Below are 26,626 nucleotides of genomic sequence, written 5' to 3'. Positions count from 1 at the left end.
TGATTAAGAGGAATGTTTTGATCGTGGAACGGTTGAAGTGGGTTAACAAATGTGGGAGTTTCCCCCAAAATTGGGAATTTCGGGTAATTTTTTTGAAAATGGTAAAACACGTTGAATGGTCTGAATGAGTTGAATTGATTGATTGATTGATTGATTGAGACTTTTATTAGTAGGTTGCACAGTGAAGTACATATTCCGTACAATTGACCACTAAATGGTAACACCCGAATAAGTTTTTCAACTTGTTTAAGTCGGGGTCCACTTAAATTGATTCATGATACAGATATATACTATCATATATACTATCATCATAATACAGTCATCACACAAGATAATCACAATGAATTATTTACATTATTTACAATCAGGGGTGTGTGTGTGTGTGTGTGTGTGGGGGGGGGGGGGGGGTAGGATATGGACATCAAGTAGTGGACATAGAGAGAGAGAGAGAGAGAGAGAGAGATCAGAAGGCATAAGAAAAAGTATCTGCATTTGATTGTTTACATTTGATTATTAGCAATCCGGGGAGGGTGTTAGTTAAGGGTTGTAGCTGCCTGGAGGTGAACTTTTATTGCGGTTTTGAAGGAGGATAGAGATGCCCTTTCTTTTATACCTGTTGGGAGCGCATTCCACATTGATGTGGCATAGAAAGAGAAATGGTTGGTGTTGGAATTTTTCAAATCGGTCAAGAAATGTTGAAGTAGTAACATGTTGAATTGACAAATTGTATAACGGAATACCTGGAATTTCGAGAAAACCGGGAATTTTTCCAGTTCAAAAAACAACTTCGTTTTTTTGTCCTGATTAAGAGGAATGTTTTGATGGTGGAACAGTTGAATTGGGTTAAAAAATGTGGGAGGAGTAGTTGTCACAAAAAAGGGTGGAAATAGGGCTTTGGAAAACCAAGAATTCTGGAAAATCCTGGAATTTTTTTGAACTTGGAAAAAGGGGAAGTTTAAATTTCCAGAATGGTGGAATATGTTGAATGTAGAATGGTTTGAATAGGTAGAAACATGTGGAAATGGTGGAAGTTTGAAATTAATTTTGAATGGGAAAACTGTCCCGGAAAACCTGGAAGTCTGGGAATTTTTGGAATTTGTCAAGAGAAAGCCCGCAATTCCCGAATAGGCTGAATAGTTTGAAGTGGGAACTGTTTGAATCAGGAGAAAAATGTGGGACTTGTGGAACTTTGAAGAATGTCCCATTGATTTCAATGGGAATTTCCAAAAAAATTGGGAATTTCAGGTAAAGTGGGAATTTTTTTGAAAATGGTAAAATACTTGAATGGTCTGAACGAGTTGATTTGGTTGGTGTTGGAATTTTTCAAATCGGTCGAGAAATGTTGAAGGAGTAACATGTTGAAATGAGAAATGGTATTAGGGAATTCCCGGAATTTCGGGAAAACCGGGAATTTTTACAGTTCAAAAAAACAACTTTGTTTTGTCCTGATTAAGAGGAATGTTTTGACGGTGGAACAGCTGAAGTGGGTTGAAAAATGTGGGAGGAGTAGTCGCCAGAAAAAAAGGTGGAAATAGGGCTTTGGAAAACCAGGAATTCTGGAAAATTCTGGAATTTATTTTTTTTTTACTTGGAAAAATAATAGTTTGAATTTCCAGGTTGGTGGAATGTGTTGAAGGTGGAATGGTATGAATAGGTTGAAAAATGTGGAAATGGTGAAGTTTGAAAAATGGCCAATTCATTTTAAATGGGAAAAATGTCCCGGAAAACCTGGAATTCTGGGAAATCTGGGATTTTTTTTGGAATTTGTCAAGGAAAAGGCCGCAATTCCCAAATAGGGAGAAAAGTTTGAAGTTGGAACGGTTTGAATCAAATGAAAAATGTGGAAGGTAGAGCGCGGAAAAATCTGGAGAAGAAGAAAAAGTTGAATAAATAGATTAAGTTTGGTGTAGAAAACCAGATGTGTGAATGCTCCAATGCTTTGGAGCATTCACACAATAATTGTTTAGGAAGAATATGAAATGGATGTCATTAAGTGAACTATAAAGAGTGGAGGAGGAATGACATCATCTGGCCTGAGGACATGGGAACATGTTGAATAGCAGCCAAAGATTGAGGGTACTCACATTTTGCTGTTTGTGTTTCCTCTTCCAACCGAGAAGATGCTTGCTTTCTTCTGCTGTGTTGACGTTAGCAACAGTTAGCTGGGCTCGTTAGCGCCGATCGTGAGTCATTGATTGAAACAAAAGTGATTCTGTTCTTGTGGTCGAGTCCTTTAGTCAGGAAAAGGTGCGACGTCAAAGTGTTCAATGAGTACAGTTGGAGAGCATATGAAAGTCATGTCATTTTATTAAATAAAATACATTACAAGACATTCTTGGACCTTAATGTAAAAAAAAACAAATACTACAGATCTTGATCACAACTCGTCTTTGCCATCCTGAGAGTCTGTTGTTGAAGTTTTTGGCTGGACTTTGACTGCAAGTTTGGCATCTTTTTGGTCCACTTGCTCATCTTTGTGTTTGACGTCTGTGTTGACCGCTTGTACCTTTTTGTCATCTTCTGATTGAGCCTTCTGCTCTACTTGGCCCTCATTTGACATGAAGTCTGACTTGACAGAGGTGGAGAACATTTCCAGCATATCCTGAGCTTGGATTCTTTCCTGCAAAGGTAGACCCTGAGAGTTAGAGGTTAACAGTTTTAAGGCGGGCGTCGGCAACTAGAGTCACATGCAGCTCTTTAGCGTCACCCAGGCGGCTCCATGGAGCTTTTTCAAAAATGTATGGAAATAGGAAAAAAATGCGGTGAAAAATATGTTTTTTGTTGTAATATGGTTTCTGTAAGGAGGACAAACATGACACAAACCTTCGTAATTATTAGAAAGCCCACTGTTTATTATGTTTATGCTTCACTGATGAGACTATTTGGCGAGCACCGTTTTGTCCTACTAATTTCAGCGGCCCTTGAACTCACCGTTGTGTGGACTATGACTTAACAGTTTGTTTACAGTACAACTTTCTCATAAGCTGCCACAGAAAGACGTGTTTTATGCCACTCCTTCTTTGTCTCATTTTGTCCACCAAACTTTTTATGCTGTACATGAATGCACAAAGGTGAGCTTTGTTGATGTTATTGACTTGTTGGAGTGCTAATCAGGCATATTTGGTCACTGCATGACTGCAAGCTAATCGATCCTAACATGCTATTTAGGCTAGCTGTATGTACATATTGCATCATTATACGTCGTTTGTAGGTATATTTGAGCTCATTTAATTTCCTTTACTCATGTGTATTTAGTTTATTTTTCCATGTTTCATGACATATGATCTATATGTAATATTGGCTGCATTTCTGTTATTTGTGCGCCATTTTGTTCCAGACCACAGCAAACGTTACGCCGCTTGCAAAGATTGTAATAAATCCATTAGAAGAAGACAGCCTGATGCTTTCTTTAACTTGGACACACACATCTATACCTTTGGTCATTCTAAGACAGTGGTTCTTAACCTGGGTTCGATCGAACCCTAGGGGTTCGGTGAGTCGGCCTCAGGGGTTCGGCGGAGGTCAAGACACACCCGACTCATCGTGTAAATACAAACTTCTCCCTATCGGCGTATTACGGATATGGCAACAGCTGACTGATTTGCAGGTGTAATTGGTTGTGAGTTTATGCACTGTGTTGGTTTTGTTGTTTGAACAAGGTTCATTTTATGCACCAGTAAAAAAACATAGTATGGGGAACATATTCACCATTAATTAGTTGCTTATTAACATGGAAATTAGTAACATATTGGCTCTTAACTAGTCATTATTAAGTACTTATTAATGCCTTATTAGGCATGGCCCTATTATAACCCTAACCTTCTAACCCTGACCCTAACCCTAACCAAATAACTCTAAATTAAGTCTTTATTACTTAGAATATGTTCCCCTAGTGTCCAAATAACTCTAAATTAAGTCTTTGTTACTTAGAATATGTTCCCCATACTAAAGTGTTACCAAAAACATATAACTTTGTCTTGAATTTGAAAAAAAAACAACATTTTATTTTTCACTAAAGAAGGGTTCGGTGAATGCGCATATAAAACTGGTGGGGTTCGGTACCTCCAACAAGGTTAAGAACCACTGTTCTAAGACAGTCATTTCCAGGAGTTATCTCACCCTCTGAGAAGTTTTACTAATGTTTTCCAATGTTGTAAAAATGTGTAGAATAAATATTACATTTCAACATTTCTGTCAATGAAGATTTGCGTCAGCCTGCGACACATGGTCATTTTGATAGTAGGCTAATATTGCTAATTAGCCACTTACATCATGTGTTGCCATCATTATAACACTTATATAAGTCTTTTAATTTTTTTGCGGCTACAGACCGGTTACTTTTTTGTATTTTGGGTCCAATATGGACCCAATATGGAGAGGGAAGTCTGGGGGTCTTTGCTGGAGCTGCTGTCCCCGCGACCCGATTCCGGATAAGCGGTTGAAGATGGATGGATGGATGGGTCCAATATGGCTCTTTCAACATTTTGAGTTGCCGACCTGTGGTTTAAAGTAACTGCTTGTCACGTACCTTTTCCTCATGAGCCGGATCCAAGGTAAACCACAGAGCGACAGCACACCTCTGACCCTTGGTGACAGCTCTCACGCCGTGCGGGTTTTCCTTTCCGGCTCCGAAGGCGACCACGCGGCCGCACTGTGGCCGTACCACCGCCTGGAGACAGCCCAGGTTAGAAATGCAGAGCAGTAGGTCTAAAAGTACGAGCTTGTGTGAAGACAAGTGAAATAATAATATACAGTGGAACCTCGGTTTACCAACCCCTCTATTTGCAAACTTTCCGATTTACGGGCCAAATATGCGAACCATGTCTCTGTGTACAAACACTTCATTCTGTCATTCCTTTTGTGTCACACCTGCAGGCAAAAAGCAGGGCTAAAGTGCCCAGAACATGACGAGTCACTTCTCAGAGCTTAGGCGTGTGTACTGAAGTGAATTAATTAACTCATATCATGTTTTGCTTATGGTGAAGATTTACAAACAATTTGGAGAAAGCAAACCACCAAGTTTCATCAAATAGTGGTATTTCAGTTTGAGCACATAATAAGATAAGGCCGTTTGGTTTGATATTCGTGGGTGGATTGGATCACTTCTTGTAGGAAAAGAGGCTCTAATTGGGACTTCGGAATGCAAAAGTGATAGCCCTATCCTTGAGAAGAGACTACCTGTCCAGCTCAAAGCCAACATTTAAGTTATGACTTAAATAAATTGTTTTGAAGACACTTTCAAATGAACATCTCCTTACATGGTCAGGTTGTGTTCTTCTGGATGAACACACACCCAGACGCAGGAAGAAGGAATAGAAGTCTGTGGTTAGGCCTCTCCAGGTTAGGAGAGACACATTTTTTTATTTGACCTTCTCCAGGTACTGCAGTCCGGAAGAATGACGCTCGATTGTAATAAAGCAACTTTTTGTTCAGTAAAGCGTCTCCGACGTCTCTTTTGATCCAGCCCCACTGCCGTGTCGCCCTTCTGCCCGGTAAGACCAGAAATACATAACAGTACCTTTTGTGTTTTTTACTTTTTGACAAGTTTTGTCCATTTTGCCAAAAAGACAGACCAGCGTGAAAAGAAGGAGCAAACTGCTGTGGAGTTTAAAAAAAAACAACTATTTCTGAGGAGTACATTAATGGCACTCACAAGTATGGAAGATTCAACAAAGCAGGCTTCGTACCACAAGTTTTAATTGTGATGAGGCAGGATTTTTCTTGAAAAATATGCCAAAGCAGAGTTATTTCACAGCGCTGTCTGTCAGCTCCTTTCTTACTAGTCAGCTCCTCCTTGCCAAAGTTAATGTACTGTGAATGGAATTGTATTATAGTAGCAATATAGTTGTTGAAGTTAAGGATTTTTGTGATTCCTTATCATTTGTAAGGGCACCAAAGGGACTTCTATGGGTGTTTGCACATGTTGGCACAGGAGTGCATACAGAGGACAGCAGCTGTTGTTGTTTTTTGGCTTGTTAATAAAGAGACTTTTGTGGAGGTTGGAACATAGTTAATTTTACATCGTTTCTGATGGAGAAGTTTCCTTTACTATATAACTTTCAATTTACAAACTCTACTCAAGAACCAATTAAGTTCATAAATCAAGGTTGCACTGTATTATAATAATAATATTATTGATAATAATACCGTGACGGCTTTGGCATCCAACTCTGTGAAAATGAAATCTCCTCCTTCAAAGTCGTCATTCAGATAAAGAACTGCACTGTTGGACATAAACAAATAGTATATGCATTGGGATCATTCTATGGAGGACAGCAACAAGGACCGTGAGATCACCTGTAGTCTCTCTGTGTGTACGCAGGAGGTTCCTTTAAACACTCATTGAGCTCCGAGACCAGCAAGCAGTTGTCAACATGGACCGCATGGCTCAGATCTTCACGGTTCTCCTGCTTCTCTGGATGATGAAGAACACAAAATGGTGACAAACTCAATGATATTTAGCATGCATGATGACGTTGGTATTATTTGGAGGCCTCCTTTTACGAGGGGAGAGTCTACCCAGATCCTTGTGTATATATATACTGTACGTATATACTGTATGTGTGTGTGTGTGTGTGTGTGTGTATATATATATATATATATATATATATATATATATATATATATATATATATATATATATATATATATATATATATATATATATATATATATATATATATATATATATATATATATATATGTACGTATATATATATATGTGTGTGTGTGTGTGTGTATGTATATATATATATATATATATATATATATATATACACACACACACACACACACACACATATATATATACGTACATATATACACACATATACATACACACATATACACACATATATATGGTAAATGGTAAATGGGTTGTACTTGTATAGCGCTTTTCTACCCCTTTTTAAGGAGCCCAAAGCGCTTTGACTGTATTTCCACATTCACCCATTCACACACACATTCACACACTGATGGCGGGAGCTGCCTTGCAAGGCGCTAACCAGGACCCATCAGGAGCAAGGGTGAAGTGTCTTGCCCAAGGACACAACAGACGTGACTAGGATGGTAGAAGGTGGGGATTGAACCAGTAACCCTCAGATTGCTGGCACGGCCACTCTCCCAACTTCGCCACGCCGTCCCCTACATATACTGTATGTGTATGTTTGTGAGAGAGTGCATAGATAAAGGCGTTCGTTTTTAGGCGTTCTATTCTGCTTAAAGATGTTTTCATGTATTTTAGTTACTCGCAAACCTTTGGTAATTAGGGCCGATATTTTAATCGCATTAGTGTAATTTTTAATCACTAACGTTACGGTTTCTGTATGCCTGCGAGTTGCCTTGCTCACTTCTACAGTATTTGTTAGATATAATTCCTCTTATCCCCACTATTGATAGTCGCTAACATCACCGGCCAAGCTTACTGACAAAGTGGCGCCTCCTATTCGCCGTGGCTACATAATACCTTTGTGCCGCATGGCTGTAGTGTTGTTGCTCCCAGTCAAGCACAAGAAGTGAGCAAGGCAACCCGCAGGCATACAGAGACAGTAACGTGTTTAAAAACATAGGGCCTGATTACTAAAGGTTTGCGTGTACTAAAACACATGCAAACTTGACAAAGTGGATTGCGTCTGTAAAGTGAGCAGAATAAGACGTGCAATCCATTAATGCTGCTCGTCATAAAGCCCACAATACTGGGAGGAGAAAATGTAAATGTATTAAACAGCATGCGTGTTGTGATTTATCAACACCCATCACCGTTTTGGGAGCACTATTTTGCGTTTTATTTAGCACAAACTGTCATAGTTCCACACATGGCTGTGAGAGAGGAGTACTTGCACTGCAAAGACAGACGATGAACAGAGAATCCTCCGTTCTTTGTGTACGTTTCAACATATTTGGACGGTCAGAAATGAAAAATATTAGACATATTGTCTATTCAGCAATATCCTTTTATAATTTGATAGCTGCTAGATCAGTGTTTTTCAACCTTTTTTGAGCCAAGGCACATTTTTTGCGTTGAAAAAATCCGGAGGGACACCATCAGCAGAAATCGTTAAAAAAACGAAACTCAGTTGACAGTAAAAAGTTGTTGTCGCAGTTGTTAGATATGACTTTAAACCATAACCAAGCATGCATCACTATAGCTCTTGTCTCTATGTAGGTGTACTGTCATGACCTGTCACATCACACTGTGACTTATTTTGAGTTTTTTGTTGTTTTCATGTGTGTAGTGTTTTAGTTCTTGTCTTGCGCTCCTACTTTGTGGGGACATTGTTGATTGTCATGTCATGTTCAGATGTACATTGTAGACACCGTCTTTGCTCCACAGTAAGTCTTTGCTGTCGTCCAGCATTCTGTTTTTGTTTACTGTGTAGCCAGTTCAGTTGTAGTTTCGTTCTGCATAGCCTTCCCTAAGCTTCAATGCCTTTTCTTAAGGGGCACTCACCTTTTGTTTATTTTTGGTTTAAGCATTAAAACCTTTTTTACCTGCACACTACCTCCCGCTGTTTCCGACATCTACAAAGCAATTAGCTACCGGCTGCCACCTATTGATATGGAAGAGTATTACACGGTTACTATGCCGGGCTCTAGACAGCACCGACACTCAACAACAACACATCATTTGCAGACTATAATTACTGGTTTGCAAAAAATATTTTTAACTCAAATAGGTGAAATTAGCTCATCTCCCACAGCACACCAGACTGTATCTCACAGCACACTAGTGTGCCGCAGCACAGTGGTTGAAAAACACTGTGCTAGATAACTTAAGTGGCATATTAAAACAAATTATATTGATGCGTTTTGGTGTCCTTTAATATTTGTTCATTCACATAGAATGTATATTACGAACGTAAATCCTATATGATAAAAACTTTTGAAGTATACATTGTTTGCGTCTTGAGCAGTAAAAGAAAAAAAAGTGGTGTCAATGTAGATGCACTGGACGACTGTTTGCCCATAAAAAGCGGTAATTGTCTCCTGCTTGTTTGAAAACATAGCAAAACACCACAGGAGGAGCTAGGTAAAATGAATGAGCAATAAATGGGTGTTTCTATGGCATACTTGCCAACCCTCCCGTTTTTAGCGGGAGAATCCCGATATTCAGCGCCTCTCCCGACAACCTCCCGGCAGAGATTTTCTCCCGACAAACTCCCGGTATTCAGCCGGAGCTGGAGGCCACGCCCCCTCCAGCTCAATGCGGACCTGAGACTGAGTGGGGACAGCCTGTTCTCACGTCCGCTTTCCCACAAAATAAACAGCTTGCCTGCCCAAAGACATCATAACATCTAGGGCTTTTATAGAGTGCACAACTGCGCACACAACAAGGAGACGAAGCAGAAGAACGAGGAAATTACAGACATGGCGGCCGAAATGATATACTCATCATGAACGGAGAAGTTAAACAGGACAATACTGCCATCTAATGGATAGCCACTGGAACACTGAAATCGAAGTATTTTTTTTTTTTTTCTATGTAAATAAAATTTTAAAAAAATATATATATATATATAGCTAGAATTCACTGAAAGTCAAGTATTTCATATATAAATATATATATATATATATATATATATATATATATATATATATATATATATATATATGTATATATATATATGAAATATATATGAAATACTCGAGTTGGTGAATTCTAGCTGTAAATAACCACGCCCCCAAGCACGCCCCCCACCCCCAAACACCCCCCACCCCGACCAAACCCACCCCCCCACCTCCCGATATTGGAGGTCTCAAGGTTGGCAAGTATGCTCTATGGTGATGCCCCATATAGTACACACAAAATCCTCATTTAAATAAGGCTGTCTGCACCACTTTTCAATTGCACACGCAGTATTAGTAGATCGCACGCAACATGCTCACTAATAGCATTTTATAAATTGCACACGCTGTTTAGCGCAAGATATTTAGATCTTAGTATATCAGGCCTATAATGCGCTAAATAATACTGTAATTGATTAATCGTAATTAATATGATAATTTGACACTCCTATACTGTATATCATCACAGACCAAGGAACAACTAATATACTGTTATACTATACATACATACAGGTATATACCACACATAGTTACACCAAACATGTAGCTAAGATTTATACTGTATATCAGCCCTGCTAGAAGACCGCACTAATGGGGGCAAGAGGGTGAATCTTTGAATGTGTAAACCCTATCATTTACAATATGACATACAGTATGAAAAGGACAGTACATACCAGCATACTACATGTACTTACCTTCGATCGCAGTTCGACACACCAGGTGTGAGTAGGAGAAGTACAGCGGAGAAGTCAAGCCAAAGTATGACGCCAAAACCTTCCTCACTTTCTCACTAATGTCGAAGAACGAACGTGCACCCTTCAGGGAAACCTTTCCTTCCTGTGCTAGCTGTTGAATAGACAACAAAAGTCAGGGTTTGTTTTGGGTGTTGTCATAAAATTCAATAAAGACAATATTATAAAAGCTTAAATGAAGCACATTTATTACCTGTTTTCCTAAGTCTGAGATGTTTGTGCGTGGTGTTGCCAGATTGCGATTGAAACCGTCCACGCCCAACCCTCTCCAAAAGTATCATAATTGATCTTTTGATAAAATATATGTCTTGAAGAAAAACATCCTTGCAATTTTTGTTTTCAATAAAGGTTCAAATTAACTTCATTGACATTATATAGATTTGTCGGTCACAACACTACCGGTACACCTGCACTTTCTCCGATTGATACAGACCAGCATACAAAAGAGCTGCTTTTATGTTACTGCATGTCGCACCTCCGGCCCACATTACACCAGTTTTAAACTCACTGGATTGACTCCCTGTGTGTTCCAGGATCAATGTTAAGGTTCTTCTCATGATTTAAAAATGCTTTTATTGTATTGGGCCTTCTTATCTTTCAGATTTGCTTTTATCCTTTCAACCCTCGTGGACTCAGATTCTCCAGCACTTGTCTCCTAATCATTACAAAAGTCAGGACACAAAGTAATGGGATGGCATCGTTCCACTATTATGGCCCCCGTCTATGGAACAGCTTGCCAAAGGACATCGGTGCTACAGAGAACTTTATTAATTCATTAGTAATTAGTCAATTACAGTATTATTTAGCGCATTACTGGCCTGATATACTAAGATCTAAATAGATCACGCTAAACAGCGTGTGCAATCTACAAAATAGCGTGTACTATTAGTGGGCGTGTTGCGTGCGATCTACTAATACTGCGTGTACAATTGAAAAGTGGTGCAGACAGCCTTATTTAAATGAGGATTTTGTGTGTACAATATGGGGCATTACCACAGAGACACTCATTTAAATGAGGATTTTGTGTGTACATATGGGGAATCACCACAGAGACACTCATTTAAATGAGGATTTTGTGTGTACTATATGGGGAATCAACACAGAGACACTCATTTAAATGAGGATGTTGTGTGTACTATATGGGGAATCACAACAGAGACACTCATTTAAATGAGGATTTTGTGTGTACTATATGGGGCATTACCACACAGACACTCATTTAAATGAGGATTTTGTGTGTACTATATGGGGAATCACCACAGAGACAATAATTTAAATGAGGATTTTGTGTGTACTATATGGGGCATTACCACAGAGACACTCATTTAAATGAGGATTTTGTGTGTACATATGGGGAATCACCACAGAGACACTCATTTACTGCACATTCATTTTATCCTCCTGTGGCGTTTTGCTATGTTTTCAAACAAGCAGGAGACATGTACCACTTTTTATGGGCAAACAGTCGTCCAGTGCATGCATCTACATTGACACCACTTTTTTGTACACATAGAACGGAGAAATTCTATGTTCATCGTCTGTCTTTTTAGCGCGAGCACTCTCTCATAGCCGTATGTGGAACCGTGTTGGTTTGCGCGTCCTTTTAAAACCTGCTAAATAAAACGCAAAATAGTGCTTCTAAAACGGTGATGAGTGTTGATAAATCACATTGTGTGTATGTAATATATTTGCATTTTCTCATCCCAGTATTGTGGGCTTTTTGACAATCAGCATATATAAACTGCACCCTTATTCTGCTCACTTTACAGTCGCAATCCACTCTGCAAACATTAAGTAGATCAGCTTTATATTTGAATTGAAGTTTGCATACATTTTAGTACTCGTAAACCTTTAGTACATCAGGCCCTATGTTTTTGACGCATTATTGCAATTTTTATCTCTGACGTTACTATCTCTGTATCCCTGTGAGTTGCCTTGCTCTCTTCTTGTGTTTGACTGGGAGGAACAACACTACCTCCATAGTAGTTTGGCCAGGTATAGTGGGGATAGAATTAATTATATCTATCAAATAGTGTAGAAAATATATAACCTCCATCTATAAGTCAGAAAAGGCAAAAATCTTCATAGGTCCCACTTAATGCTTCTCTTGCCACATTTCCACTTTTAAAGCGCTATTCTCACTTATCTGGGATTTTCAAAAGCCTGGTTACCTTTTAATCATAATTCCATCCATCCAACCATTTTCTACCGCTTGTCCCTCTTATCAAGAAAAAAACAAACTATTCTAAGATCCTACATTTTTCCTGAAAAAAGTATCAGGAAAAAAAATAAAATCCAGAAACTTTTGAGGGGTGGTCTTTGTCCTGAAGAACGCTAATTGGTAGAAACTTGGCTGTGGGGAGAGTTTGGCGAGGCCATGGAGCACAATTTTCAGTCGGCTTTTAAGAGGTTCTAGTAAACCATCCGACACCTCAGAAAGCTTTTTGCTTTGAGGTCCTGCTCACCTCAAATGAAGGATATAATCAGGCAGTAGAAGGAATACTTCAAAGTCCTTCTCAAACCCAATGACACACCTTCCGTAGAGGAAGCAGAGTCTCAGGACACAAATGCAGGCACTGCCCATCACCATGTCTGAGGTAGCAGAGGTAGTCAGCCTGTTCACGGCGAACGTTGGCTTCCACCAAGGCTCCTTTGTCACTGTTTCTGTTTATTATTCTTACAGGTATGGACATAATTTGTAGACACAGTTAAGGCGTTAAGGGAACCCAGTTTGGGGGCCTTAGGATCTCATCTCACATCCCACTGAGGCGGTGCTCAGTGCAAGTCTAATATTTCAGTATTCAATATTTGATGAATAGTTCACATTCTACAGACCTTCAGAGCCTTTAGGACCGTGACTCCCTGGAACGTTTCACTGGTGGTGTGGGGAGAAGGACTTCCTCGGTATCCATCACCTTTTACTGCAGCAGCCTAGTAAATGCACACATCAATCAACTTGAAATGATGACAGGAGAAACAAATTAATAATGGATGACAATTCTTTTGGAAAAACCATATATACTACTATATTATACTTCCACTGGAGAGCACATACAGTGGTACCTCAACTTATTATTTTGCTGTCTCTCCTCTTTTTGGTCTGCTTCAAGTATAAATTTGAGTTACAAGCCGTCCCGCTGCTCGTTGGCATAGCAAATTAGACTTAGACTTCCTTTTTATTGATATATGATCAAATGTCAAAGTGAACCCTGTAATATTCAACGAAAACATCCAGTTTAAAGGCCTACTGAAACCCACTACTACCGACCACACAGTCTGATAGTTTATATATCAATGATGAAATCTTAACATTGCAACACATGCCAATACGGCCGGGTTAACTTATGAAGTGCAATTTTAAATTTCCCGCTAAACTTCCGGTTGAAAATGTCTAGATATGATGACGTATGCGCGTGACGTCAATCGTTGAAACGGAAGTATTGGTACCCCATTGAATCCAATACAAAAAAGCTCTGTTTTCATCTCAAAATTCCACAGTATTCTGGACATCTGTGTTGGTGAATCTTTTGCAATTTGTTTAATGAACAATGAAGACTGCAAAGAAGAAAGTTGTAGGTGGGATCGGTGTATTAGCGGCTGGCTGCAGCAACACAACCAGGAGGACTTTGATTTGGATAGCAGACACGCTCGCCGACGCTAGCCGCCGACCGCACGGATGATCGGGTGAAGTCTTTTGTCCTTCCGTCGATCGCTGGAACGCAGGTGAGCACGGGTGTTGATGAGCAGATGAGGGCTGGCTGGCGTAGGTGGAGCGCTAATGTTTTTATCATAGCTCTGTGAGGTCCCGTTGCTAAGTTAGCTTCAATGGCGTCGTTAGCAACAGCATTGTTAAGCTTCGCCAAGCTGGGAATTATTAACCGTGTATTTACATGTCCATGGTTTAATAGTATTGTTGATCTTCTGTCTATCCTTCCAGTCAGGGATTTATTTATTTTGTTTCTATCTGCATTTGAGCACGATGCTATCACGTTAGCTCAGTAGCTAAAGAGCTTTGCCGATGTATTGTCGTGTAGATAAAAGTCACGGTGAATGTCCATTTCGCGTTCTCGACTCTCATTTTCAAGAGGATACAGTGTCCGAGGTGGTTTAAAATACAAATCCGTGATCCACAATAGAAAAAGGAGAAAGTGTGGAATCCAATGAACCCTTGTACCTAAGTTACGGTCAGAGCGAAAAAAGATACGTCCTGCACTGCACTCTAGTCCTTCACTCTCACTTTCCTCATCCACGAATCTTTCATCCTCGCTCAAATTAATGGGGTAATCGTTGCTTTCTCGGGCCGAATCTCTCTCGCTGCATTGTAAACAATGTGAAAATGTGAGGATTCCTTCCTCCGGTGACGTCACGCTACTTCCGGTATAGGCAAGGCATTTTTTTATCAGCGACCAAAAGTTGCAACCTTTATCGTCGTTGTTCTCTACTAAATCCTTTCAGCAAAAATATGGCAATATCGCAAAATGATCAAGTATGACACACAGAATGGATCTGCTATCCCCGTTTAAATAAAAAAAAAATCATTTCAGTAGGCCTTTAACTCACTTGCAACAGCTTTGTTTCCTAAACACTGGAAATAGGGATTCAGATACTGATCATGCATAAGTGAGATCGGCATATACCTATCACATGTATTACCTGTGCATTTTTAAATGTATTTGTGATGAGTGTTATTGACAGTTTAACAATATCAACACAATATTTAAACTAAATATTTTTGCAATCAGTCAAGTATCTACCAAACATGAAAACATTCAAAGTGTTATTTCTTCAAACAACTCACATTAGAAAGACGTAGCAAGTCCCTGCACTCGTCATCAGTGACTACCCCGTCCAGTAGGACCCGTTGAGAGCCATTCATCTGTGTGGCTGTCATGGTCACCTTGATGTTGTCGTATAGAAGACTTCCTCCTGGAGGAGGAACATCTTTGACAGAACATGAGAATATGATAGCAATTAGGAATAATACAAGTCCAGCTGTTGCAAATGTAAAATAAATATTGACATGACAGTTTCTGTTCTATTTCATGTATGCAATGGTATGTGAGAATGCAACATATTTCTTTCTTACAAGGCAGCAACGAAACAAAATGGTAAATGGATTTTCGACCTTTAAAAAGGTACTCAAGCGCTTTGACACTATTACGCATTTACAAAACCCAAAACCAGTGAAGTTGGCACGTTGTGTAATCCGTAAATAAAAACAGAATACAATGATTTGTAAATCCTTTAATTTATATTCAATTGAATAGACTGCAAAGACAAGATATTTAATGTTCAAACTGAGAATTTTTTTTTTTTTGTGCAAATAATCATTAACTTAGAATTTAATGGCAGCAACACATTGCAAAAAAGTTGGCACAGGGGCATTTTTACCACTGTGTTACATGGCCTTTCCTTTTAACAACACTCAGGAAACGTTTGGGAACTGAGGAGACCAACTTTTGAAGCTTTTCAGGTGGAATTATTTCCCATTCTTGCTTGATGTACAGCTTAAGTTGTTCAACAGTCCGGGGTCTCCGTTGTCGTATTTTAGGCTTCATAATGCGCCACACATTTTCAATGGGAGACAGGTCTGGACTACAGGCAGGCCAGTCTAGTACCTGCACTCTTTTACTACGAAGCCACGCTGTTGTAACACGTGGCTTGGCATTGTCTTGCTGAAATAAGCAGAGGCGTCCATGATAACGTTGCTTGGATGGCAACATATGTTGCTCCAAAACCTGTATGTACCTTTCAGCATTAATGGTGCCTTCACAGATGTGTAAGTTACCCATGCCTTGGGCACTAATACACCCCCATACCATCACAGATGCTGGCTTTTGAACTTTGCGCCTCTAACAATCCAGATGGTTCTTTTCATCTTTGGTCCGGAAGACACAACGTCTACAGTTTCCAAAAACAATTTGAAATGTGGACTGGTCAGACCACAGAACACTTTCCCACTTTGCATCAGTCCATCTTAGATGAGCTCGGGCCCAGCGAAGCCGGCAGCGTCTCTGGGTGTTGTTGATAAATGGCTTTCGCTTTACATTGTAGAGTTTTAACTTGTTTAACTTGCACTTACAGATGTAGCGACGAACTGTAGTTACTGTCAGTGGTTTTCTGAAGTGTTCCTGAGACCATGTGGTGATATCCTTTACACACTGATGTCGCTTTTTGACGCAGTACCGCCTGAGGGATCGAAGGTTCGTAATATCATCGTTTTGTGCAATGATTTCTCCAGATTCACTGAACCTTTTGATGATATTACAGACCGTAGATGGTGAATTCCCTAATGTCCTTGCAATAGCTGGTTGAGAAATATTGTTCTTAAACGGTTGGACAATTTGCTCACGCATTTGTTCACAAAGTGGTGACCCTCGCCCCATCCTTGTTTGTGAATGACTTGAGCATTTCATGGAAGCTGCTTTTTTACCCAATCATGGCACCCACCTGTTTCCAATTAGCCTGTTCACCTGTGGGATGTTCCAAATAAGTGTTTGATGAGCAAGTCTTTTTTGCCACTTGAGCCAGCTTTTTTGAAACATGTTGCAGGCATCGAATTCCAAATGAGCTAATATTTGCAAAAAATAACAAAGTTTTCCATTAAGTATCTTATCTTTGCAGTCTATTCAATTGAATATAAGTTGAAAAGGATTTGCAAATCATTGTATTTTGTTTTTATTTACGATTTACACAACGTGCCAACTTCACTGGTTTTGGGGTTTGTACCTACTGATCAGGAACAACTGAGGGTTCAGTATCTTGCTCAAGGATACTTCGACATGGTCAAAGGGGGACTGAGGATCGAAACCGCAACCTTCAGGCTGGGAGACAACTACTCTACCACCAGAGCCATGTTCAGTCAAGCTGACACCAGCTTCAGTCATATTTGTAATAATGTGCTGCCTCGTTCAACAGTAACCACATATTTCTTGTAAAATAAAAATGTGCTTGCAAAACACTTACTGTCTTGCGCTACTATTATGTTTGCTACATCTGTGGAGTCCTTTTTCTTCTCTTCAACCAAGGTCTCGATCTCCCTCATCAGGTTTCCGATTTCTTCTGTAATCCTCGCTGCCGTCTCTCGTTCAGCCCTGAGAAACGTGGAAGTGTTAAATAACTTTGTCAAGGAAACGTCTCAATGTGCTCCTCAATTCTTACTTTTGTTTATCTCTCAATTTTGAAGGCATGATCTCTTCTGGAGTCCATGTGTCCTGAATAGAAACATCTACATTCATTGAATTGGGAACACATACTAAATGAAATATTGAGTCTTGAGGTACTCACAGGATCCACAAAAGTTATTCCGAAGGCTTCGTATCCAAAGTACAGCAGTTCTTTCTCCAGTAGGGAGTGCGAAATATACGCTTTGACAATCTGAATAAAAACGTGGATGGTTGAGATCACTACAAATAACTTTGGATGACAATTTTTGTTTCTGATGGCAACATCACAAGTACACTGTGTTGGGGCAATATTTCCCCACCTTTGAGCAAAATGGAAGCCTTAGAAGTGACTAGCTTTGGCCTTGGTTTTGCTCAAAGAAGATAAAAACAATGCTTTCACCCTGTTTTGTATCTATCTGAACTCACAAAGAGTGTTTGAATGGTGTTAGAATGTGCCAGGTGCGGAGAGTGAGCGTGGACAAGAATGTGCCTATGGTGCCTTTGCAGAAGACATACACCAAGTTAACTTTTGGTTTTGATCACCGTCAAGGCTGTGCAGCAAGATGGTCATAAGCATATGTGGAAAGCGACCATTTTGAGAGAATGCTACAGACTTTAGACCAGGCCTGGGCAATTATTTTAACTCTGGGGCCACATTTAGAGAAAAAAATTTGTCTGGGGGCCGGTATATCTATCTATCTATCAGTGACGTGCGGTGAACTAAACACCAGGTGAGGCATCGATACTTTTGGAGGTTTATTTTCTTTTTTACTTATTTATTTAAATTCATATGTGCAGCTCTAATAATTGTTGATTTAGGTTGCACATTAGACTAACAGGAAAAAGAAGGGGGTATTCGCTTTCATAAAAATGTTATCATAATGATATTATGATATGATAAATGGTTCCAAAAAGTATTTGATAAAGTTGTTATTAAATACTTTTTGTTCCCATTTGCTTTTAACAAAATAAATCAAGTATTGTGAGTGTATCTTACCTTTCTGTATTTGTATCTGAAGCAGCAATAGTTATCCTCCATGAAAACGTACTTTGTATGAACACATTTATTTTGTCTTAAAGTCCAGTTTAGATAAGTATTTAATCTTGGATACAGTATATAATCCTCCATATTGGCAGACACATTAATTTAATTCAATTTCATTCCAAGCAATAAAACGATTTTTTTGCATCTGACAAAAAACACCCACAAATGCTGGCTTATTCTAATGAAAATGTCATGTTTGTTAAAAATACAGTAAAAAAAAAAAAAGGCTGGCTTCCGCGGGAGAGACATGTGTCTGCTAGCCTGAGCGCCCCCACTTCTCCCAGTGTGGCGTGTGTGTAGCCGTGGAGGCACCACCTGTGTCTGCCTCACTTCTCGTCTGCCGCGTTATTTTCATCAGGAAACACACGGAATTTCCGAGATTTTGACCATGAAAATTATGAAAATATACAGGAACCACACCAAAATCACATAGAAAGCATAGACCAAAAGAGAAATATTAAAACTTATTTTATTTTATTATTTCGTTTTTGAACATCTCATTGTTAAGCCTTTTACCCCTCCTGGTGGCAAGGTGAGGCACTGCCTCACTTGCCTCCCCTGTCAGCACGTCACTGCTATCTATCTATCTATCTATCTATGTGTGTGTGTATATATATATATATATATATATATATATATATATATATATATATATATATATATATATATATATATATATATATATATATATATATATATATATATATATATATATATATATATAAATATACGCACGCACACACACACACAAGCTGTGACAATCTGCTGTACAATATGTGTGTGTTTGGGTCCTACAAAAACTCACAATAATGTCTGATTTAATGCTAAAAACGTGACAGACCGCCTTAAGAAACAAAATGTAATTTAAAATGTTCTACTGAATGAGACACCCAGAAAGTACATGACAATAATGTGGGATTTACGATATTGACTATGAACGATAAAACACTGAATATTGACCACATACGAACGTCGCTTCTCTTTTACTTCTCACACACAATATTTACAATCAAGCGAAACACAACAAAAATGCAACAAACACGGCGAAATATGAATGCGAAGGGTAAAAAAAACAAACACCTACAATTTGATATAATATCACTTTTCTTGCAGAACTTTGTTGTAAAAATCTCCTTCCGCGTCTGTCCCTGACACCCACATTTCAGGCTGCTCTGGAAACACTCTGTGGAAACGCTCCCCACCCACACTGCTTGGTGCCTGGTCTGAGCTGCTATGACTTAGATTACCTTAGTAACTAATTAGATTACCATAGTAACTAGTATATCATGCAAAAACGCAGATTCCAACCATTGAAATACTTTGTATAGTTCAAGACTTACGGTCATTTGAAAACATCACTGCACATCATAATGGCAGCGACACTTTCCATCTTAAAGATCTAAAAAAAAAATTGGGGGAATGTCCGGCGGCACAGATTGAAAAGCTTAAAACTTAAAGGTTGCATGCGGCCCCCGGGCCTAAATTTGCCCAGGTCTGCTTTTAGACTGCTTAATTCTCTCTTCAGGGCTGGTATTGCTTTTGTTTTCACCTACTCCTTGTTTTAAGAAAAATTGTTAATCTTCTATTCTAGTCGCCTCTCTTTATTCAGACAGCCTTAGAATGACAGAAAAAGGAAGTGTCCCATTAACTGGTACCTGGGTTTATCTACACCCCCACCTGTTGTATTCCGTTTGATGAAAAATGTAGCTATTTTACCTAAATTTTACCCTTGTTTTTGTATAGACTCCGTTATCGAACAGCCATTATTGCTCATAACATAATACAAAAGGACATTTGGGATACGAGTGCCCCAGCTCACAGGTTTTTCGAGATACGAGCTGTCTCTCGGCTAATTGTTATGCTTTGGGTTGTGAGCAAAAATTCGGGTTAGGAGACTCCCCACAGCTAGTTTGGCGTAGCAAATGTCACAGAGAAAACTATAAGACCTTACCTATAGCTAGAGATCGACATAACCTCTTTTTGCAACCATCGGTGTTAAGAAAGTGAGTGTGAAGGACAGTGCTGAGTAGAAGAAGTGGATGATGTTCATTGAATTAAAGAAATATTTAATCAAAAACATGACAGAGTGTGCAGCGAGCTAACTTGGTGAAACAGTTGGAGCATAGCACAGCGAGTCTGCACCATCCTGAAGTAGGATGAGTCGATAACGCATGTCAAGGATGTTAAAATCATTCAAACAAATACGGATAAGCTGCTGATGGAGTGTTTGACGAAGAAGCAGCTTGAAGGAGATACTGTTAAATTCCACTTTCCAGGGTGAATGAATATGACATTGATGTCCGTGATAAATGTACCTCCTAGGTATTCCATTTTATCCCCCTTGAATAAAAAGTTAAGAAGGATTTCTATATGGTCTTAATTGTGAGTTAGACGAGAAGTACCTGTCTTGCTGATATGACTTCTGCCTTGTCCACTCCCAGTACGGCTGAATAATAGTCGACATTCTGCTTCATCACTTCATCATCCGGGTAGAAGAGCAAGTAGGTCTTAGCACACTCTATGGCCAGCTCATACCTTTCACCTAGACACAAAAACAAACCTGAAGCACTTTGGAATACCTCATCCATCCACACTGCTCGTCTTCAGTGGGCTCATAATGAGCCGAATTCTATCCCAGTTGACTTTGGGTGAGAGTGGTAACCCCTAGACTGGTCAGCAGTCTTTCAGGAAAAACAGACTCTCAAACTTAACATGGGGGAGTTTTGCAAATACATACATTTTTCAAGGATGTGACCTCTTATTTGCATGCCTCCACTTTGACAGCGTCTTCTCCACGCCGCGTTTATTCCTCTTCCATAGCAAGTCTACTGACAGATTAAGTTTGAACTATACGCTACTTTTTATTAGAAATGGCAACCGTGGAGGATGCATGTGCATGTATGAGCCAGTCTGCCCCACAACAAGATGATGGCGAAAACGAAGGAGCTTGAACGGCCTGCAAAGCCCTTTGAGTAAATATATACCATATATGGATAATCCGCTGATGTCACACCTGGGAAAAATGTTACATGAGGGGCAAATTCCAAACGGCTCGTTTTGTGCAAGTATGGCGGTAAGAAAAGTTGGTTTTGCATTATAGGGCCCCTTTAGGTGATAAAATAATTTTTTAAGAAATAACACTGAAAAATTAGTTTTCCTTTACCATCGTGTTGACATATTTGAGCATATTATGTATTTGATAAACATTGAGCCTTGGACTTCAAGGCTCAATGTTTTCATGTATGGGGTGTCTTAGAATAGTCAACTATTTGTTTTGGAAGAGTTAGAGGAACCTTGCAGTTGAATCGGTTTTAACCCTCTCCCACAGAGTGGGGCGAGTCAACCACCAGCTAAGTTTACAGCCGTCTCACTTAGGGCCCTATTCGTCCATCTGCTTAAGTGAAAAAAGGTGCACAACAACGCCAATTCTGACTGCACGGCATTCTTCCCATCGACTTATAGTAAGTCTGTCAGTGCACGCCTTCATCCTAGATGCACACTTTGGGTGGAGCAACCCTTAAATGAGCCATATGAATAATTTCATGTCAAGTCATCATTAAATAGCCCTGATATGTCAAAAGGCATTAATAAATCATGTTCTTTTTGAGGACCTTTATAACTGATAACGGTAGTTCAGCCAGGATATGCTCCTTTCAAAATTTAATTTACAGCCCCGAAATATTGTTATTGTTTTCATTTCGATGCCCCGCCCTCCACCGTTTGACCAATTAGAAAGTCTGTGAGTGTGTCACATCCAGGTTGCCAGTTACGCACCACCATCTTCATCTAGTTCAGTGGTTCTTAACCTGGGTTCGATCGAACCCTAGGGCTTCGTTGAGTCGGCCCTCAGGGGTTCGACGGAGCCTCCGCCACTGAGGTCAAGACACACCCGACTCATTGTGTAAATAAAAACTTCTCCCTATCGGCTTTATGGATACGGCAACAGCAGAAGTCAGACTGATTTGCATGTGTGTGATTTGTTGTGAGTTCATGCACTGTGTTGGTTTTGTTCTTTGAAAAAGGTGATGTTGATGCACGGTTCATTTTGTGCACGAGTAAAAAAAACATAACCTTGTCTTGAATTTGAAAAAAACACATTATATTTTTCACTAAAGAAGGGTTCGGTGAATGCGCATATGAAACTGGTGGGGTTCGGTATCTCCAACAAGGTTAAGAACCACTGATCTAGCTACTGCCACTGGTAAAGTTACTAAACATGTCAGACTTTAGTAAATCTAAAAGGCGTCGTTACGATTCTCAACTTATTCATAACAAAGCCAGGAACAAAACAAGGATTTGTATCGGGGATGCCTTTGAAAGATAGAGACGATTGAAGGCGGAGAAGATTTTTTTCATCTGACGCCAAATTTGCTATTTTCCTCCTTGATAGGTAAGTGAGGCATTTACGTTTTCTTAATACTTGTAATAAATAGAAATGGACATTTTGTATGTAAACTCTAACAAAGCTAGTATGTTCGTGCAATGAATGCTTAGCATGCTAGCCCGGTCAATGACACATCAACATACAGGCTAACGGGGGAAATATATGCCCGTTAGCCTATATGTCGATGTGTATTCGAACTGACAGGGCAAAATATATTTTCGACAAATAAAACCTATGTGGGTACGAGTAGTGTCAGTACCTGGTTCAAAAAGGAGATTGCGCTTCTCAATGTGATTCAAGATGGAGTGCCAAACCCAAAAAAAGTAATCCAGTAAATGTTTCAAAAATGTTTGAAAAGGTAGCACATCCCAAAATTAAGACTAGTAGGACAAAATACTCACATTTCACTTGATTTATTGCTCACATCAAAAAAGAGGAACGCTTACGCGTTTCGGCACGTGGCCTTCGTCAGTACCTATTTCCTTCTCAATATGCTGATACGCTGAGGAAATGGGTTCCAACATTAGCACATATGTATATGTGCATATTATATTGATATAATGGATATATAAAAAATTCTATTTATAATTGAAAATTAAGTGAAAGTTTGACTCCTACCTTGTTGACTTACATGACGACCTCCTTAAAGTTTTGAAATCAATGTCAGGAGAGGGTGTTCTGCATTTTTCTCATCATGCATTATAATGGATTTAAAAATTCAGTGAGCAGGTTGTGTTATGTGTGACCATGACTTTTTGTGTTCGTTGCATTTTATTTTTGCGCCATGAGTAGGGAAGGTTGTTTGGACTGGGTCATATAAGTAATTGCTGTGCTATAATCACTTCAAAACCATGGTCGTTGGCAAAAAAGTTGCAGCAGTGAGATTGGGAGATATTTGAAATTAATTTGGAAACACTCTGCGGGGCCAGATTTGATCAAACTTATGACGTCTCACTGAAGACGCCGGTAGGCCGAAGTTTGGACACCCTTGCTGTAGATAATTGACAGATGCATAAAATTGGTGCAATTGCAACATCGTGAAATCCTGGAGGGACTGTGTAGTGGTAATACTCACTGTTGCTGTACAAATACTGCAGATAATCAAAGTGATGCTCATTTACATGCTGAAGAAGTATTGTAGTACTCACTGTTGTAGTATGAAAACTGTAGATAGTTAAAGTGAGAGGGCAGGAAGTTGTCAAAAGGTTTGTCATTTCCAGAAGCCAAGGCGAGGTCCACAGAGCAGCGTTGCTTGCAGTTCAGCACCTGCAGGTAATGGTCTGATACACAAAGTACATGACAAGACTATAGAAAGTATCACTGTGCTTATTTGACCTAAAGAGCAGTGTTACCTGTTATAGTCTGGTAGAGGTCAGCACTGTACTCCATGTAACTGTAGCCATCATAGTTATATGGTCCCTCACAAAGTACTCTGCACTCCTTATCGGCAGTCCAGTACTCATCGACCGCCTCCTCAAATACTTCGGCTGCCGGTTGGAAAGAGTTGTCGCTGTAGTATTTCTTCGCCAGCAGGAACTTTGCCTGACAGAAACAATACTACAAGTTTTTGGGTGTTCTGACAAGATAAATATTTGTTCATACCATATGTGGCCTGGCTTCGAGATCTTTAAAGTCTTCTTCCTGTACTTCTGGCATCATGCTGTAGTAGTCCAGGTTCTGTCTCATCTCCATGTGGTCTTTGTTGGCTTGAAAAAATGTGTGGGCCGCTGCCACCGCCTTGTCCACCTTATTAATCTACAAGGAAATGCACATGTAGAAACATTATATGGGGTTATTTATGCTAAATTTCCCTAAAATACCAGGATTCAAGTCTGCAGGGTACAGATGTATCAGTACATGCACTCATAATTAGATTTTTTTTAGTACGGAACATCCAGTTTAGTACTGATTCTCCACACTGTACACATTACATGAGGAAGTGTTAATTGTGTCAGAAGTCTACTCAGTAAATAAATACAGTTAAGTCTTCAGCCAGCAGGAATAATGCCAATAATTCCGAGGAGAAACCAGAGCTTGAAAAGTCTGGTTAAAATGTTTTGTTTTGGAACAACATCGACAAGTGGATGTATGTATGTACAGTAGCGATCAAAAGTTTACATACACTTGTAAAGAACATAATGTCATGACTGTCTTGAGTTTCCAATCATTTCTACAACTCTTATTTTCTTGTGATAGAGTGATTGGAGCACATACTTGTTGGTCACAAAACACATTCATGAAGTTTGGTTCTTTTATGAATTTATTATGGGTCTACTGAAAATGTGACCAAATCTGCTGGGTCAAAAGTATACATACAGCAATGTTAATATTTGGTTACACGTCCCTTGGCAAGTTTCACTGCTATAAGGTAAATTTGGTAGCCATCCCCAAGCTTCTGGTTGAATTTTTGACCACTTCTCTTGACAAAATTAGTGCAGTTCATCTAAATTTGTTGGTTTTCTGACATTGACTTGTTTCTTCAGCATTGCCCACACGTTTAAATCAGGGCTTTGGGAAGGCCATTCTAAAACCTTAATTCTAGCCTGATTTAGCCATTCCTTTACCTGGGATTAAAGGCCTTACCTTTTTTCCTCCAAACATATTGCTGGGTATTGTGGCCAAACAGCTCAATTTTTGTTTCCTCTGACATCACATGGACAAAGATAAAATCTTTTGGAGGAAAGTTCTGTGGTCAGATGAAACAAAAATTGAGCTGTTTGGCCACAATACCCAGCAATATGTTTGGAGGAGAAAAGGTGAGGCCTTTATCAATCAATCAGCTTTATTGTCCGTTCTTACATGTACAAGACACATAAGAACTGAAATTACATTTTCGGCACAATCCCGCTAAGAGCAGACATACGTTACAGGGAGACAAGACGGGACCGCCAACGGATCAGCCTCACTTAGGCGCTCCTCAAAAAGGTGGGAAAAAGGTGACATTGGGGGGAGGGTGGAAGTAAAAAAAATATCAGTCTGAGGCTGGACCCTCAGGAATGGTCCAGACTGAGTCCGAGGAAAAAAACCTCACATAGCATGGCACACATAAACAAGGTACATTTAATCACAACAAACTCGCAACAAAGTCATCCAACAGGACCTTGGAGGCCAGCAGCTGCTGTTAAGCGCTGCTCAGCCCCCACAACCCCGGAGGAATAAAGCAGAGGTGAAGGCGTTGATTGGGGAAGGGTGTGTGCGTGCATGTATGCCCAATTAACTTGGGTGAGATGTTGGATTGTCTTTATGGGCCGAGGCCGGCCCCAAGAGTTCAAGAGTTCAAGAGTCCGACCCAGGTGCTTTTGAAGAAAAGGGAAAAGGTCAAAAGCGTCCATCTTTGAGGAGTCCTCGGGGGAGTGTTTTCAAACAGCCTGTTCCTCAAGGCCTTTCGAGGGAGTCAAATCGTAGATTAAGATGTTGTTTTTTTTCTTCGAGCAGTCAAAACAATGACATTCCTGCTCTATATGCTGGCTCTGACAATTCCAATTTATTCTTTCTGTAACATCATCAAGATCGAATCTACCTTGCGATTCAAATCAGCAATCGCTCCAGTCTGTGATCCCACAGCACGACCCAATCCTTCCATTGCGTTGAACAGCCTGTTGGCCCCTTGAGTGGCTGCCATCGTCTTCCGAATTTGACGATACACCAGAGCAATGCCCAGCCCAATCAGCAAATGCCCTGCGATCACAGCTCCAAATAGGTAGATGTCTTCCAC

General features: G+C 39.7%; 1 protein-coding gene across 1 annotated transcript in view; it reads right to left on the bottom strand.

The window, feature by feature from the left end:
- Positions 1-2,289: 2,289 nt before the first annotated feature.
- p3h1 (prolyl 3-hydroxylase 1) overlaps positions 2,290-26,626 on the bottom strand; it is a 30,315-nt gene continuing 5,978 nt past the window's right edge. The window contains exons 2-15 of the mRNA XM_062038156.1: positions 24,514-24,666; positions 24,264-24,453; positions 24,060-24,191; positions 20,930-21,069; positions 17,604-17,693; positions 17,478-17,530; positions 17,283-17,410; positions 15,115-15,257; positions 13,152-13,247; positions 10,260-10,410; positions 6,298-6,415; positions 6,148-6,223; positions 4,529-4,669; positions 2,290-2,620 (exon numbers count right to left, since the gene is read on the bottom strand). Of these exons, the coding sequence (XP_061894140.1) occupies positions 2,378-2,620; positions 4,529-4,669; positions 6,148-6,223; positions 6,298-6,415; positions 10,260-10,410; positions 13,152-13,247; positions 15,115-15,257; positions 17,283-17,410; positions 17,478-17,530; positions 17,604-17,693; positions 20,930-21,069; positions 24,060-24,191; positions 24,264-24,453; positions 24,514-24,666 (1,854 nt within the window). The 3' untranslated portion in view covers positions 2,290-2,377. The remainder of the gene's footprint in view (positions 2,621-4,528; positions 4,670-6,147; positions 6,224-6,297; positions 6,416-10,259; positions 10,411-13,151; positions 13,248-15,114; positions 15,258-17,282; positions 17,411-17,477; positions 17,531-17,603; positions 17,694-20,929; positions 21,070-24,059; positions 24,192-24,263; positions 24,454-24,513; positions 24,667-26,626) is intronic.

Source organism: Entelurus aequoreus, linkage group LG26, assembly GCF_033978785.1.
Source record: "Entelurus aequoreus isolate RoL-2023_Sb linkage group LG26, RoL_Eaeq_v1.1, whole genome shotgun sequence".
Lineage (NCBI taxonomy): Eukaryota > Metazoa > Chordata > Actinopteri > Syngnathiformes > Syngnathidae > Entelurus > Entelurus aequoreus.
This window is presented reverse-complemented; position numbering and strand designations above follow the sequence as displayed.